The 15,143-nt window shown below is 41.4% G+C and overlaps 2 protein-coding genes across 4 annotated transcripts; one reads left to right on the top strand and one right to left on the bottom strand.

Annotated features, from left to right (window-relative positions):
- Window positions 1-26: 26 nt before the first annotated feature.
- On the bottom strand, window positions 27-1,819 carry lipt2 (lipoyl(octanoyl) transferase 2). Its single transcript, XM_064352440.1, has 2 exons — window positions 672-1,819; window positions 27-580 (listed from the first exon to the last, which is right to left on the bottom strand). The coding sequence occupies exons 1-2, from the start codon at window positions 1,114-1,116 to the stop codon at window positions 312-314; spliced, it is 714 nt and encodes a 237-aa protein (XP_064208510.1). The 5' UTR covers window positions 1,117-1,819; the 3' UTR covers window positions 27-311.
- Window positions 1,820-6,406: 4,587 nt separating this feature from the next.
- On the top strand, window positions 6,407-13,397 carry pold3 (polymerase (DNA-directed), delta 3, accessory subunit). Of its 3 annotated transcripts, none has more exons than XM_064352451.1 (12): window positions 6,407-6,659; window positions 7,250-7,305; window positions 7,574-7,676; window positions 7,868-7,907; window positions 8,738-8,870; window positions 9,343-9,610; window positions 9,920-9,992; window positions 10,134-10,314; window positions 10,898-11,010; window positions 11,600-11,694; window positions 11,835-11,922; window positions 12,753-12,904. In XM_064352451.1, the coding sequence occupies exons 1-12, from the start codon at window positions 6,603-6,605 to the stop codon at window positions 12,893-12,895; spliced, it is 1,350 nt and encodes a 449-aa protein (XP_064208521.1). In that variant the 5' UTR covers window positions 6,407-6,602; the 3' UTR covers window positions 12,896-12,904. The 3 variants fall into 3 exon arrangements, with proteins under 3 accessions (XP_064208521.1, XP_064208520.1, XP_064208519.1); XM_064352450.1 differs by lacking the exon at window positions 12,753-12,904 and adding an exon at window positions 12,911-13,397 and having other exon boundaries at window positions 6,408-6,659; window positions 10,901-11,010; XM_064352449.1 differs by lacking the exon at window positions 12,753-12,904 and adding an exon at window positions 12,911-13,397 and having other exon boundaries at window positions 6,411-6,659.
- The last annotated feature ends 1,746 nt before the right edge of the window (window positions 13,398-15,143 follow it).

The following is a 15,143-nucleotide window of genomic DNA, read 5'->3' as shown; positions in this document are numbered from 1 at the left end:
GACTGAGAATCATATAGCTTCACACATTATTATGGATCAAAATCAATTTATTCCATGTATCTGATTCAAATTGAGATACAACAAATACTGCAGTTTTTCCCATTGATTGCATTTGGCATTTTTCTTTTTACAGTTTCTTTTCACAGGTCCTTAACACTGAAAGGGTATTTTCATGACAATGCATGTGAATGGCCGATGATTTATGGGAGACTGATACTGATAAAGTCTGTATAAAGTCCAGCCTGTTATACAAAGGGATGCATGGAAAATAAAATACACATTTACATGCATAGAAAAAGTCAGACTTTTAGCTATTTATCTGTAACTTTGGTGTCACTGACAATGACATTGTTAACATCTACATCTTCAAATGACAGCGTACAGTTAAATTGTTTAGCAAACGCTTCCAGTAGAGGTGGGATGGCTTCAGGAACAGTAACTTCTCGTTTCAGTTCTTGGCTCAGGGAAGTGACTCCTTTGCCAACAATCCCACACGGTACAATATTCTCAAACCACCGCATATCTGTGTTGCAGTTGAGTGCCAAGCCGTGAGACGTGATGTACATTCTACAGTTGATTCCTGGAAGAAAAATACAGGAAACTTACATTCAGCGAAAGGGTTAAAGAGGAGTAGCCTAATCTGTTTCTATTCATAAACCATTATTGCTTACCCAGAGCACAAATCTTGTTTTCTCCTACCCACACTCCAGTGTCCGGGGATGTGGAAGCGCTGATCTCGAATTTACGGCACAAACCGATAACGGTCCTTTCCAGTTCACAAACGTACCAACGGACACTCTTTTTAAAGCAGCCCAGATTGAGGATGGGATAGCACACCAATTGGCCAGGCCCATGGAAAGTTATGAGCCCCCCACGATTAGTACGGTAGAAGTCTGCACCCAGGTTCCTCAGTCTGTTTTCCTCCTCTGCAGAATACAAGGCCTGCCGTATTCCAATGGTGTAGACTGGCTCGTGCTCGCACATCAGCAAGATATTTGGAAGCTGGGACGGGGAATCCAAGTGTTGCCTGACACATCGCTGTTGTATCTGTAAAGCACGCCCGTAGGAAATCCGCCCCAAGTTCACAACATTGACTATAGCTTTCGGCACTGTCATTTTATATTAAGAATCTTAGGTTTACTCAAGGGTGTATGTAAACCTCTAGTTTGTTTTAAATGATCAACAATATTCGAAGCCTGATATCAGTTCATTCAAGCCCGTTGTTTTCGGTTAAAACGAAGAGTGTGCCACCCCATACAATTATTTTGCTGGGTCTCCAAATGTTAAGTAACACAGCAGACTCTTGGTTCGTTAGATTACATCTGGACTTTACTCGCAACAAGACATCCTTGTGAACACGTGCCTTCTGCCTTGATTGTTGAAATTTCGCCTCGGTCTTCCATCGTAAATATTTTCTTCTGTGTAAAAAACACCTCGATTTGCAACCGTTAACCAGTGATACAGGATAATTAACGAGAACAATGTTAGGCCAACTGTATTTACAAAGACCATCAATCCTTCAGCTTCACTCATTAGAGGAGTGGAAAAAACTAATATAGCAGAGTGGAAACAGGGACTGGATGTCTGTGTTTGTTTACAACTAACGAAAACATGCTAAACATGACAGGCCAATTTAAATACGAGTCGAAGTCAAAATAATTCCGCCACGATTGTAATAAAAATGTAACATTTCTTGGTCATATGCTGGATATGTCACTCTGCGAAAACCTTAAAACATGACAAACTTTACTCATGACCCCAGGACGGTATGTTTTCATGTGAACGGCGCCATGTTGGTTTCTTCTTCTTGTACGATTTCCGGAGGCGTGAACACTTAGAGGCGTATCACTGCCCTCTGCTGGTCAGTTAAAAAAACTCAATAGATCCTGGTCTGTTATCCGTGCTTACGTATGCATAGATACAGTCCCGCTGCATAAAAAACACAGCAACACAGAAACTCTAAATTCTGAATACCTGCCCTAGGCCAGGGGTGTCCAACCTTGTTCCTAGTTAGCCACAGAATACTGGGTCCTCTCCACGGCCAACATAAGCCACTCCTGCTCATTTCAGTAAATAAGATATGTCAGCAAAAGCCCTTTGCAATTATATTTGGCTGATAATTTCTGAATTAATCATAGGCGCCTTCTAGAACTGAATAGTGGGGATTGTAATGGTGAATGCAAGGAACAGTCAGGAAAGTTAACGTTTTCCATCCGACGGCATGTAGAAGAACAGACTAATTTAATTACTTTCACTGCAGCCCTGGAGAGACCAGTTTCAGACTTCTTCCAGACTTGTCCTCTTTGGATGAGTTTTCTTTTCCAAACTGTGCGATTACCAAACAGGTCTGCTATTCACATCTAAAGTTTAACAACAAGCGCCAACGTTTAAACACCGGCTATTCACCAGCTCTATAATGATAAATGGATCTTCATAGTGGCTGGAACTGTGTGCCTGTTAGGTTATGGCTGGTCTGCTTTCATAGTGGACAGAAGGTGGTTCTTTTACAGTCTGAATTAAGTTCTTAAGTGTATGAATCCACTTTTTTAAACTCTGACAGTACTGAAAATTTACTCATAGTGACGAGTAGACTTACTATTCACGGTTTTCACTTCAAGCTCTATGAGGTCTCTTTGAAGCCAGCCAACCGTGTCAGTTATTGAAATGAGAAATTCCATCAGTTATGTTTGTAATAAATCAAAATGGCATGGTAGGCATACTCTACATAGCTAATTTAGTTCCAGTGCTCCAAATGCAGTTAGGCAGTAAATTATAACAGTCAGATGTTTTTAACTGGACATATGTGCTCCAAGTTAGTAGCTAACTGTGGACGGTATTGTAATGATGTAAATACCACGTATAGTTGCTAGCTACCGACTCTTTCAAAAGCTATATTTTTGTAAATTGCTTACTACAGTATTATAGCTGTTGCATTTGGTATATAGTTCTGTGTTACTACCATGTCCATGCATTATCATTTCACCAGAATGTGACCTTTTTCAGAATTAAAAAAAAAAATTAAAACACCAAGCAATCTATCAAAACTGTGAGGGAATGTGTTTTAAAACTTTCAGGCTTCAATAGAATAAAGGAAATCTAAACTAAATAGTAAAATTGTTCCATGTCCTATGTGTATACATTGCCTTTGGCCCTTCAGTGAATGTTCCAAAATATTTATATAATATTAAGTCTTGTTTGAGACAGACATAAGTGTGGGAACAAATACTGCAAGCATAAAATTGTATTGTAACAATGAGCACATTTTATTTATAATAACAACCATATCATGTTTGGTTGGTACACTCTTGTTGTAGTTATTGCCATTATTACCCATCAAGTTCCTACCAGTTTGCTAAACAACCTAGATTTCTGAGTGAATATTTGGCTATAAATTGTATGTGTTTATTTTCAGTTGGCTCAGCAATGAAAGGCACTGCATTTCTGAAAATGCATCAAAAAGTCTCAACCTCTCCACAGATTTGTCTCATTCTCATTTGTCTCATGAAACTAGCCTGTGGTGGAATGTCAGTTAATTAGGGACCCTGATGTAATTCTTAAGGGGCCAATGGCATTGGGCCAATGCAAAAGCAGGGGGAAAAAATGTCTGAGGAACAACTATGTGCTCCCTCTCCCAAGGTAATTGGTTCCATGAGGGGAAGCATGTGTTTAAGATCAGGTGAAACAAATTTCTCTGCTTGGTGGTTCTTCGCAATGGCATGTGTACTCCTGTCGCATGATGTGGGGACACCATGAATGCCCCAGGCTGTTAAATGCTGCTGTAATTGCACTAAATGAAATTAGGCACAATGTTCCGATTCAGGTCCTCATGCAATTCAATTTTTGCATTTAAAGCTGCTTCAGTTTTGCACGATGACCCACCCGATGTCCACCCCTCCTACTCTTACTCTTAAAAACAACATGTAATTCCAGAGCTAAACTATTACACAAGCAGTAACTCCACCAGAGCATCACTTGCCTTGGACACTGGCCACCATGAGTCGTCAAAATATACTAGTTTTAGTGCTACTGGTATTTCTGTGTGTTTCCTGTGAGTCTCAAAACATTACTTATCATTCATCTCCTAAGACGTCATTGCGCAGTTGTATTAGCAAGGTCAACAGCATCTGCCGTTTGTCATGTTTCGTGAGATTGTAACCATTCTCTGAAGAATTTTTAGCCACTATGCTTTTTTTCATCTGTTTTGAGCTTAGGATTCAAAGGAGAATGCTAACGGGTTTTTATGTTCGTTGTAGGGGAGATGAAGGAGGCTTCAGCCGCATCGTTCCCGTGGAGCTGCAACAACTTCAGCGGAGTCTGCCGCCCAATGTGCCTGCCGTCGGAAATGCACTTTGGACCTTTCGGCTGTGGAAAAGGATTTCTGTGAGTATACAATATTAGCACACTATCCGTTGATTTCTGTGTATGTGTGTTTCTGTGTGTGTTAAGTCGGTACTAATTAACATATTAATTGGCTCAATTAGTTAACTGCTGCTTTGATCGTCAAATAGTTTTTTTACATTGTAACATTTAAATATCCAGTTGCTGTTATCCAGGTAAAAGCATCAACGTCTGGTTTTTTAAACCTTTTTTTTTATTACAATGCCTGAAAATGGGGGATAACACCCCTTCAAAAGAATTTATGTGGACATTTTGGTTGAAAGTTAGATGTAGAGGGAAACTTTACTATAAAAACAAATTGCTTTGTCTGCATTGAAGTTTTCTTATAAGGATACTGGGATTAGTTTACTGTATAACCTGCAAGCAAAAAATAATTTCATAATTATGGTTAACTGTTAGCCAGACTGACAGTACATAATGTTAAGTAAAGGACTCATAGCGTCAAGTCAACAGCACTGAGCATGTTGAAAAGGAAAACACTTGCCATCTCAAACTGTGGCCTGGGATTGCACCAAATAGCCAGATAATTAACATGGCACAGGCTAGGGGGTAGAAGCAGTCTACAGTTAGTATTGGATTCCAAGGGTTATTTCTATCAATATGTTCATATTTAATTAGCAGCTTTAAGGTTTAATCTTGTGATTAATTAATCTAACAAAAAAAAATGACCGAAGAAATTCATATATGTACAAATTTGTTGGTTCCTTTTTTTCTTTAGTTCATACATGATTGTGTTTAAATGTGTTTTAATTTAATGTATTGCAGCAAATTCATTTATATGCAAATTCTCTTTCAGATGCTGTGTGTCTCACTTTTGATGAAAGCTAAGAACTCCTTGACCCAAATGTACCAACTCATCATATGGGCATCACCATGTGATTTCAATTCTAATCAATATGTAATACATTTACATTTGTGTTAATTTAAATGGTAATATTAAATATTGTGCATAATTATGATTGGTCTTAGTAGCCTATTCCATCACTTTAGCTGTAGGACCACTGTAGCTGTAGTTAAGCAAAGTCTTAAATGTTTTGTCTTGTGTAACACATGATATTCTGAAAAAAATTCAAGGCAATCAATATGCTGTATGAGTTGTTTTTACCATTTTTGCATAACCAGTATATATATTGTTCTTCTTAAAAATGTGTACCATTTGAACAAAGTAATAAAACAATGAATGATTTGTGTGTGGGAAAACAATTGCTACAACTGCATAAATTATTTGAAGTGATATTAATTAATTTTAATCTAAACTGTATTAAGAACTTCAGAAGTGAAGGACATTACACCAAAGTAGGACAAGATTTCATTTTTAAAATTAAGGGAGTACCTTAAACAGTAACATTACGGTGAATACTTTAAGAATGACATGTTGCGGGTTAGACAAATAGGTCCATGTTACCAGTAAATGAATTCATGTGTTTGGGAGATGGAGAGGCCAACATATATAGGCTGAATTCAAATCGAAACTAATCTGATGATATATAAAATTCACTGAAGTGATCAGTTGTATGACACAGCCACACATCACACTTTTAAACGGCAGACTGCAGTAACAGAAAAACTGCCTTTCAGTTGAATGGGTAGACTGGTGTGAGTAGATTAGTTTTGTGAACTAAGAAAACAATGTGAAAGTGTAAATACATTTTATTCTGTTTTGGCACCACTTTCTTTATACATCTCAGAATGTCTTAATAGTAGTTAATGAACTATAAAGGAACTAAGAGGAACGTATGATTAACTAAAATAAAAAATAAAGTGTAACAAGTTCTGGAAGGTGTGACAGCAGGTTCTGGTGCTGTCTGCAATGCAATGCATTGCAATGCATAGTAGCCTATAGCCTTGGACACTACATATGAGCTTGCACAGGGTATTTATTACATCTATTAAATTAAACAGTTAAACACTAATTAAACGAGAGTGCGTAAGCGGTCTGGAGAAAAAGAACTTCAGTGGCACGGTCTGCGACGCAACATGTTGTTTGATCGCATTGAGTATCCGTAGCTGTACAACCCGTGCACTTTAACCCTGTCATAGGATCTGGAAAGGAAACCACTGAATTCTAAACGCGACGTGCTTAATTCCCGCCTGAAACTCACTGCTCTCCTCCGTGAAATCGAGTTAGCAAGCAATAGCAAGCACGATAGTAAGCTTGCTCTGCAGTTGAAGTCCGCGTTCACTGATTTCGTACAAATCTTATTATGGACGACCTCTATTTGGATAATATTGACGAATTCGTCCATGATCATAACAAAATAGTAAGTGCACTTTCTGTCTGAAGTCCCGTTTCTGTCCGCATCCCTTGCTGGAAGCATTAACGTTGTTTTTGTTGTTTTGTAACTAATGTTAACCAGTTACATAAATCCAACGTTTAGTCTGTACGTATGATAATAGAGCCTTGATAAGTAGCTTGCCGTAGGTCTGCTGTTTTTAACATTGTTGGTAGATGAATGTTGTCTTCGTCAGTGTGTTATCGGTTGCTAACTAACGTTAGCTCGCTGATAATGATTTGTTAGAAGCCAGTATCAACAGTCTTACTTGCTTGATTGACATCTAATGTTCGCTTGCCAATTGATCTGACGTTGACGTTGGCTATTAGCTTCTAGCTAGCATTGTCTAGCACTGAAATAAATATATTTCTATTTTTACAAATAGTTTCATCACTGGTGGGGTTTTCCTAAAACAAGAGCCAGTTCTAGTTCATTACAGACTAGTTCCCAGTTCGCACACAACCAATGTTTTCCACTAAAGTAAAGTAATTTACAGGCAACGTCTTTGGTTACCTAGCTAGATCTGACCAAAGCTTCCCTAACATTGCACACCGTTTTGCTGTTGTTTGTGGTTGCAGGTGACCTACAAATGGCTGAGCCTTACACTTGGAGTCCATGTCAACCAGGCCAAACAGTGAGATATTCCTTAATTGAATTTCAATAATGATACCTTTTCGTGTTCTGGGTCCATTCTTTCCACCAATGCCAGCTAATTACGTTTTCGAACTCTGACTGTCCCGGTTGCGAGCCACACGGTTGCTGTGCTGAATGACCATTGACGTTTGGTAGCTAGCTAACTGTCATTTGTATGACGTTACAGCTACTCTTTCCGTGGAATGGATCAGCGTGTCTACTAAAATAAAATGACGGTAATATCCTATGCTATGGCGTTTCTGTTCTAGGATGCTGTTTCATTACTTGGACCAGAAGAGAAAAGACAGCTCCGGGTCTCGACTTCATGCAACTTATCTCGTTTCTGGCCGGTGTTTGGAGAATGGAAATATGGTGAGAAGACCCCTTGTTTCTATAATTTATTTGGGAGAAAAACATGCTTTTGCATTACCTCATGACATAGCAAACTTTATAGCGCTATGTTGTCTTTGTCGTGATTGTCTTTACAGGAGCTATAATGCCTTTGATGCAGGGGCATGGTGGAGATGTTTATAAATTGTATTTTTGCGTCGTTTTCTCTTTAGGGTCACAAGGTGGCAGTAGTGCGTGAGGATCAGCTCGAAGGCAAGTGGATCTGTTTTAAACGTTTGTTATAATTTAACTCCATATAGAAGAAACCTTTTGGCAACATTACAAAATAATACCTGAAATCTGGAATTTTCACATCTTCGAAACCTCAGTGTGTGGCAAACATAATCAAGAAAATTTAGAATGCATTTTCCATTATGCTTCCATTTAAAATATTTCTGTTTTGTGTGCCTCCACTTTTCTTCTTGATCATAGTTGGTTTATTTTAATAACTTCAAATGACACAATGTGCTTCACCCCCCTTTAAAAATGTATGGTGGATTGTCTGCACTCCTTAAAAAATAATAATGCAGACCAATTAACACGGGTGTCAAATCTTCGCCTCCCATTTAATTTAGTAACAATTTGTAATGTCATATTTAAAGCAGCATTTTATACATCACAATAATAGTCTATATTTTTGGTACTGAGAGTTTGACCTGTGGGATTTTAACTCCATATTGGGCCATTTTTTGGTTAGGAAATAGTGATTCACTTGTACCTCCTGACACAGCACATCAACTCAAATTTGCCTTAATTGATCAATAATGAAAAATCTTGATGATATACTTAACTGTTTTTGGCTGTCCAGGACTTATGCTAATGCAAGGTTCTGAATTCTGTGGCATGTCTTCAGATTTTTATGCTGCATTGGAAATCTACGTGTGCTTGTATCGTAGCCGTCTGCAGTGCTGAGAGAGCTGGATTGCTTTCAATCATTAAAAGTAGCTGTTGGAAATAAAATTATGAGAACAGTGTCATGTGGTCATGGTAGGAGCATCTGTGTTACGCGCGCTTCACGGTTTGAAGTCTTGCTCCCTCCCCAGATGTGAAGTCGAAGATGGAGGTGACTGCCAGCGTTCACGTGTACAGCATCCAGAAGGCCGTCCTGAAGGACAGCGGGCCTCTCTACAGCACGGATTATGATGCAGTGAAAGAGAACCTGAAGAACTGCAGCAAGTATGATCCAGCCGCCATTTCCCTGAGGTTGAAAGCGTAAATGTGCACAGTAAAGCAATGCGAAAGGTGTACGTGCAACATTTAAGAACTAGTCACAGTAATTTCTCTTAATGTTGAAAAATGTGACAAAAATGTGCACAGGTTTTGCACAGGTTCGGAGTGATGACTATTTATGTGGGGTAATTCATAGGCCTTGAAAATTCCTAGTCTGTGTGTGTGTGTGTGTGTGTGGGGTGTGGTGTGGTTGGGGGGAAGGGGCAGGTGGGGGGTGGGAGTAAGGCACCGCATGAACCTCACTCATGTTTAGCAGACTAAAGATTCTCCACAAGGGGGAGCTATTGGCACTCCAGTAGCTGATTTGCATCAATGACACGGTGTCCTTGTTTATTTTATACATATATACACATTTTATAAAGTTTGCACATTGTCCTACACAGAATGAGTAGAAATGGGTATGTGTGTGTGCTGACAGGTACAGTGCCATACGCTGCCCCAGCGCAGTCCCCATGTCAGCTGCTGAGGTCCAGAGGGCCCAGGAGATGGCACAGGCCCCCCCGCCGCCACCACCGCCAGAAACGGAAACCGGCAGGTCTGCGCTCAATGGCCACGCACCCCAGGCCTCCAAACCAGCCTCGAAGCCGCCCAAAGGCATCATGGGAATGTTCGCCGTCAAGAGTACCCCGAAATCACAGGAGGGCAGTAAGGAAGTTAAAACGGAGGTGGAAGAGGACACTGCCACGGTACGTTTGAGTGTACTGTACCGTTTTCACAATTTTCATTGATCAAATTGTTTTTAAATGATCCAGGGATGGTTTACTTTTTCTGGGATTTTGTGGTGATATTTGTTTTACGATACATTTTTGGTTGGGTTGAATTTTTTGTGTGCAACGAAGGAACTTTTTTGATATTTAGAGTATTTTCTGATGACCTGCCAACGTTACACTGACAGGTGTAGGGCCTTCAGAGGCTTACAGGCTAAAGCAAGAAAATACACTTTAATTGTGTGCTTTTGAGTAATTGTGTTGGTGTGGTTCACATTATTATTGTAGGTGGGAACTTCGAAAAGTAAGCCCAGCCCCAAGTCGAATGCCATGAGTAACTTTTTCGGGAAACAAACAACAAGTAGGTGTTTTTATGCTTATCATTGCAAAAGTTGCACAATTCTGGCATTTCAAGCTTTTAATCAATCGGAGGCTAAACGGTGGAGTCACAGTCCTCTAAACGTATCACGTATCGGTTTAACACGTCCCTCTCTTCGCAAAGGCAAAACTAAGCCCAACTCCGAGTCGTCCGACCGTGTCGTAAAGGAGGAGGCGGGAGGATCGCAGACGTCCTCCGTGGCCAATGAGAAGCCGTCGGCCACGCCCCCCAAAACTCAGACTGACATCAAACAGGAGAAACCCAAGAGCTCTGAACCAGAGGTGAAAAAACCCAAAGACAGGAGGTACGCGAAGCTCGAGTCTGTTTCACATCCCCCCAAGTTTGCCTTCACAATTGCAGTTCCCAAATGCTCTGGCAAAGGTCCACTGGTCAAAAACTTGGTGTTATTAAAAGAGACGTGCAGTTTATCTTGGTGTGCCAAACTCTTTCTTTGTTTATATTCTTTGTATTTCTTACACCTGGATGTATTTTGACTGTTGGATGTGTAGACTCTCCCTTTACTGGTAATTCTCCACGTTGCCGTTTCGATTTTAGGTACATCAGTGCTGAATGTGTCTACATCTGAATGTGTTTCTTAAACGATGTAGTCTGCACACACAGCAGTCATCTTAATAGACAGCTGTTATTGTTTTGCAAAATAAGAACAGTAATTGGAACATGGGAGTCATTCATCTAGTTATAAAATATTTGGATAGGGGAATTTTATTTAAAAAATCTTTCTTTAACCTTTAACTGTTTTTTTTTTTAACTTATTTTTAAAAATAACTTTTGCTGCTATGACCGTAAGAATTGTATCTGCTGTTTATTCTTTGCATCAGAAATTGCTCCAGGATGCTTATTTAAAATGATGCTTTTGTTTTCATCAGCAGTAAAACGAAGAGGCTGGAGCTGTCCGACAGTGAGGATGAGAAGTCTGGAAGCCAGAAGAGGAAGAGGAGGAGGATAAAGAAGCCGCAGCCGGAGAGCAGCGATGATGAAGGTGAGACGGGAGCCACCTCGGCTCTTTTTTTTTATTATTTATTTTATTTTTGAGGTTTTTCTACCGGCTGCCTTCTCCTGAAAATCCTAAATGAAATGAACACCAGGCCTGAGGCTCCCAGACACTCCCTAACTCACAGAGGGTGTCAACATGAGGGCAGAGGGTTACAGGTGGGATTGGGCTTTCCAAATGAAAAGGAAGGAAACCTTTCCGAATGAAAAAGATATATATTTTTAAATTATTAAATTGATTATTGTTAATAATGATGCATGTGTTGCTGGTCAGTTAAAAGTTGTTTAAAAAATTTTTAATTTGTTGAAATGCATGCAGGTGAGGGTGAGCCTGAGCTTCCTTGTGCTGGATTACTGTTCATCAAGTACAAATCAAAACTGAGTGCCAAGTCCATTTTCCATGCAGATAACTATGGAGATAATACTGATGATCCTGCTTGTTAGAACATGTATGCTCATTTTTGAAACGATGGATAAAAATGACTCGAGCGCCTTTTTTTGGATCGAGTGGAGTTCTCCAGTTTGGGGAGCGCGTTTCGAGTCTTGCCTCTCGTTTAGCACTCCTTCCCTCCGTTTAGCCATGATACCCGAGACCCCGCCTCCCCGTGACGTGGACACGCCCACGCCCAGCCCGGAAGGTCAGGTGAAGAAAGAGAGCGTTCCGCAGGCCGAGGTGAGGGACCGTCAGCTTGCGCGGTCACGTTCGGTTTCGTCTTCCAAAAACGCTCTGTCAGTGAGAGTTGTTTGCAGTTTGTGTTCAGTACCAAACTGTCAAGGACCGGCGATTAAAGATGATTGGTTAACCGCCAACAGGAAACTGTGGGCGGCGGCGGCAGCAGCAGGAGGAGGAGGAGGAAGGTCCTCAAATCCCACACCTTTATGGACGAGGAAGGCTGCATCGGTAAGTTTGTTGTTTTTTGTCGAAAAGGGGCATCGTCCCTGTTCCGTCCAGGAGCGCGCAGTAAAATGTCGGATGTTCACATTCAGTTAAGCCGTACAAAATGTGCTGCCCTTTTTCATGAAAATACACGCACAAATATTTACGTAGACCTTTGCATACAAAATCAATTTTCCCCTCTGCAAATCAAATGTGGGATCGGGATTCACTATGCCCGTGGAATATTTTTCTGAATTCGTTCCAGCTTCTATTTGTGAAAGCATATCGTGACCGCAGGGGTTCTTGTCTTTTGCTTGTACCCTTCCAAACCCACAATAAGTTATATTAAATCAACCTCAGCCTTGACTTTCTTTTAATTTTGTGTTCATACACGAGCATACATAATTATTGCTGCTATACAGTAATATCTTTATTTTTGGTACTGCTTCGTTCTTTGTTGCCTAGCAGTATATGTTTGTCCATTGTAAACGAGCAGTGAAATTAATATTGTTGTATGGAGTACAGTCCCTGCCAGTCGAAGTCATGTCACAAGTTAGCTTAACAGTCATCAGTTGCCCTACTATGAATACAAGCAGTCTTAAAGAACTGCCTCTTAGTGCAGCAAGTCATTAATGCCAGAATTGTTGCCCTTTATTGGATTGAAAGAAAATGGATAATTTAATTCCTTTGACATTCCATTGCCTTCTCGTGAGATTCTCTCGTCTCTAGGGTGATCCCCAACTCTTAAGAATGCATTCTTATTGGGACTGAGTGGTAGACATTTGAAAAGGGTAATAAAAAAGATAATAATAAAAGAGCAGTTTCATAACGGAGTGTGACTTTTATTGTGACAGTGACGGAGAAGAGGTACGAGAGCAAGGGCGGTCCCAACCTCTCAAGAATGCATTCTTATTGGAACCGAGTTGTAGACACTGGAAAAGGGGGGGGGGGGGGGAAACGTAAATTAAGAGCGGTGGCGTTTCATAACCCAGTGTGACTTTTATTTTGACAGTGACGGAGAAGAAGTACGAGAGCGAGTCCTACTCCGAGAGCGAGGACGACTTCAAGGCCGCCGGGCCTCCCGCCAAGGAGCCCGCTCCCCCGAGGCCGCCCGCCGGGAAGAAGGAGGAGGGCAAGAGGAGTCAAAAGAAGGCCGCCGCCAATAAAACGTCTAAACAGGCCTCCATCATGGGCTTCTTCCAGAAGAAATGAGCCCCCGGGACCGCCGTCAGCCTGCTGCCCGTTACCTGCTTTCATGAGTCTGGGACTCGCGCCATCGTTAAAACCATTCAGAAGCTGGTCGCGGTCCGCGAACGGCGCTTGGGTCGCTCGTCCTCGTTTTGGGGGAAAAACGCAGGACTGTCTCTTTTTCTGTAAAAATGACTACAAATCGTATTCCGTGGATCGTTGGTCAGAGGGTTGAAACCTCGTGTCTGCAGTGGGAGTCCTTGAATTTATGAAACATGAGTGCTCTGTAAATAAAGTTAGTTTTTTTTTCAGTATGCGCAGGGTCAGTTTCTGTTTAGTCATGACATTATGAGCACCTGCTTACTGTCAGTTTAGCCTGCTGTGTATACTTGTGCCAAACTGCCCGAGTTGGTAATTAGAAGTACAGTAAGCTATGGTATGACTGTCTCTGACCAAGCTCTGCTTGAGCTCAGAGGAGCACTAAGACGTGTGCACTTTTTTCCTTTGCCTGTTTGTAGCTGTAGGATTGGCGCGAATCCCAGTTAAATGGTGGAGATCTTTTATACCTTTCACTCTCCTGTGGTTTCACCATATCAAAGGAAGAATTCGGCCTATTTTTACCTCCGAGCTAAAACATATACTCTTCTGTAAGGCCTCTTTAGAACTTTGTTTTATATTAAATTACTCTCATAATAATGAGGATAGATTAGGTAGACCTTTTTCAGGACTGAAGTGTGCTTGGCTTAAATCGTGTTCAGTTTTACGCAGTTATAAATCTGCCAAATAAGGTACTAAGCTTCCCTGTTCCCACGCAGTTGTCTGGTTGCTAACACCCCCCCCCCCCCTTCCCTCTCTTACTGTAGAAATACAAGAGAATAGTCGTGTATCGAGGCACGTGTACTCCCTGTAAACTTCCCTGACCGTCTCCAGACGTGTAGCCGGTAAAGACAGCTCATTATTCGATAAAGGGCGACTGTTCTTCGTTTCTCCGCGTTTCTGCGTTCGCACATGACATCAGCCTCTGGCGTTTGGCGTCCGGCTCATCTTTCAAGGCTTTGATTTATAAAAACAAAGCTTCCATCTCCCTGGCGCGGGCCGACGCTGGTTAGCGCACATCAGAAGCGAAGGGAGCCACTGATCCGCTGCCATGGACATGAAATTGATCGCTGTGTGCCAAGCACCCAGGTTTTTCTTTCTCTTCTAAAACCCTCCTTCCAAATAATATTCCTTTGTTGGGTTTTGTTGCTGGCATATATACTCCTTATTCTGAGCCCCCACCCCCCCCTCCCCCTCCCCCCCCGCACCTTTCTGCCTGGGGCACTGGAGTATCCCCAGTCCCATAACGAGGCTTACGTGGGGACCCTTCCAAGACCTGTGACAGCACTGTGCCGTCTTGAATTATGCCTGTTTCCAACTAAAACATTTCATGTACTTCAAGGGCCGTTCCAAAATTTGACACCCTCGTCGGCAGCCGTTAACTGTTTGCGCCCATTACAATGAAATTGCCTCGGAGCAATTACCAACTGCCATCGGAACGCTTGAGAATGCAATGGGCAGTAGTGTGCCAGTTGATCGTGATTTGTCCCTTGTCCAGACATTCATTCATTCAGACAGTCAACATTCAGTTAAGCTCTATTGTTTTTGTAGCAGAAGACCTGCGCGCTGAGTCAGAGTCTTGATCTTAATCAAATCCGCACTGTTTCAGAATTCATTACTGATCTGAATGACAGGAGGACAGAAAGGGAGAGAGGGTTTCTTATAATTTTTTAAAAGTTTAAACACAATAACTATAATTTCCACTGGACTGGTAAGCAAAGCCCACAATGCTAAAACACCCTTTTCTGTTTTAGATATAGTGGCAGTTCTACTCTCCCTCTGCAAGGTCTTATTTAAAAGGGCTGGCCTGAAGTCTCTGGGGAGCAAGCAATTTCGTCTCCCGTCAGTGGGTGGCGCTGCTGCTTACCCACCACTGAGTCAGAAGGGACAGCAGTCATTACTGTATAAGGCAAAGTATTACTCCACTCACACAGGCGCACATCACATGCCTCAAGAGTAGC

The sequence above is a fragment of the Anguilla rostrata genome, chromosome 9, assembly GCF_018555375.3.
Source record: "Anguilla rostrata isolate EN2019 chromosome 9, ASM1855537v3, whole genome shotgun sequence".
Classification (NCBI taxonomy): Eukaryota; Metazoa; Chordata; class Actinopteri; order Anguilliformes; family Anguillidae; genus Anguilla; species Anguilla rostrata.
Note: the sequence above shows the minus strand (reverse complement) of the source record. Positions and strands in the feature narration are given on the sequence as shown.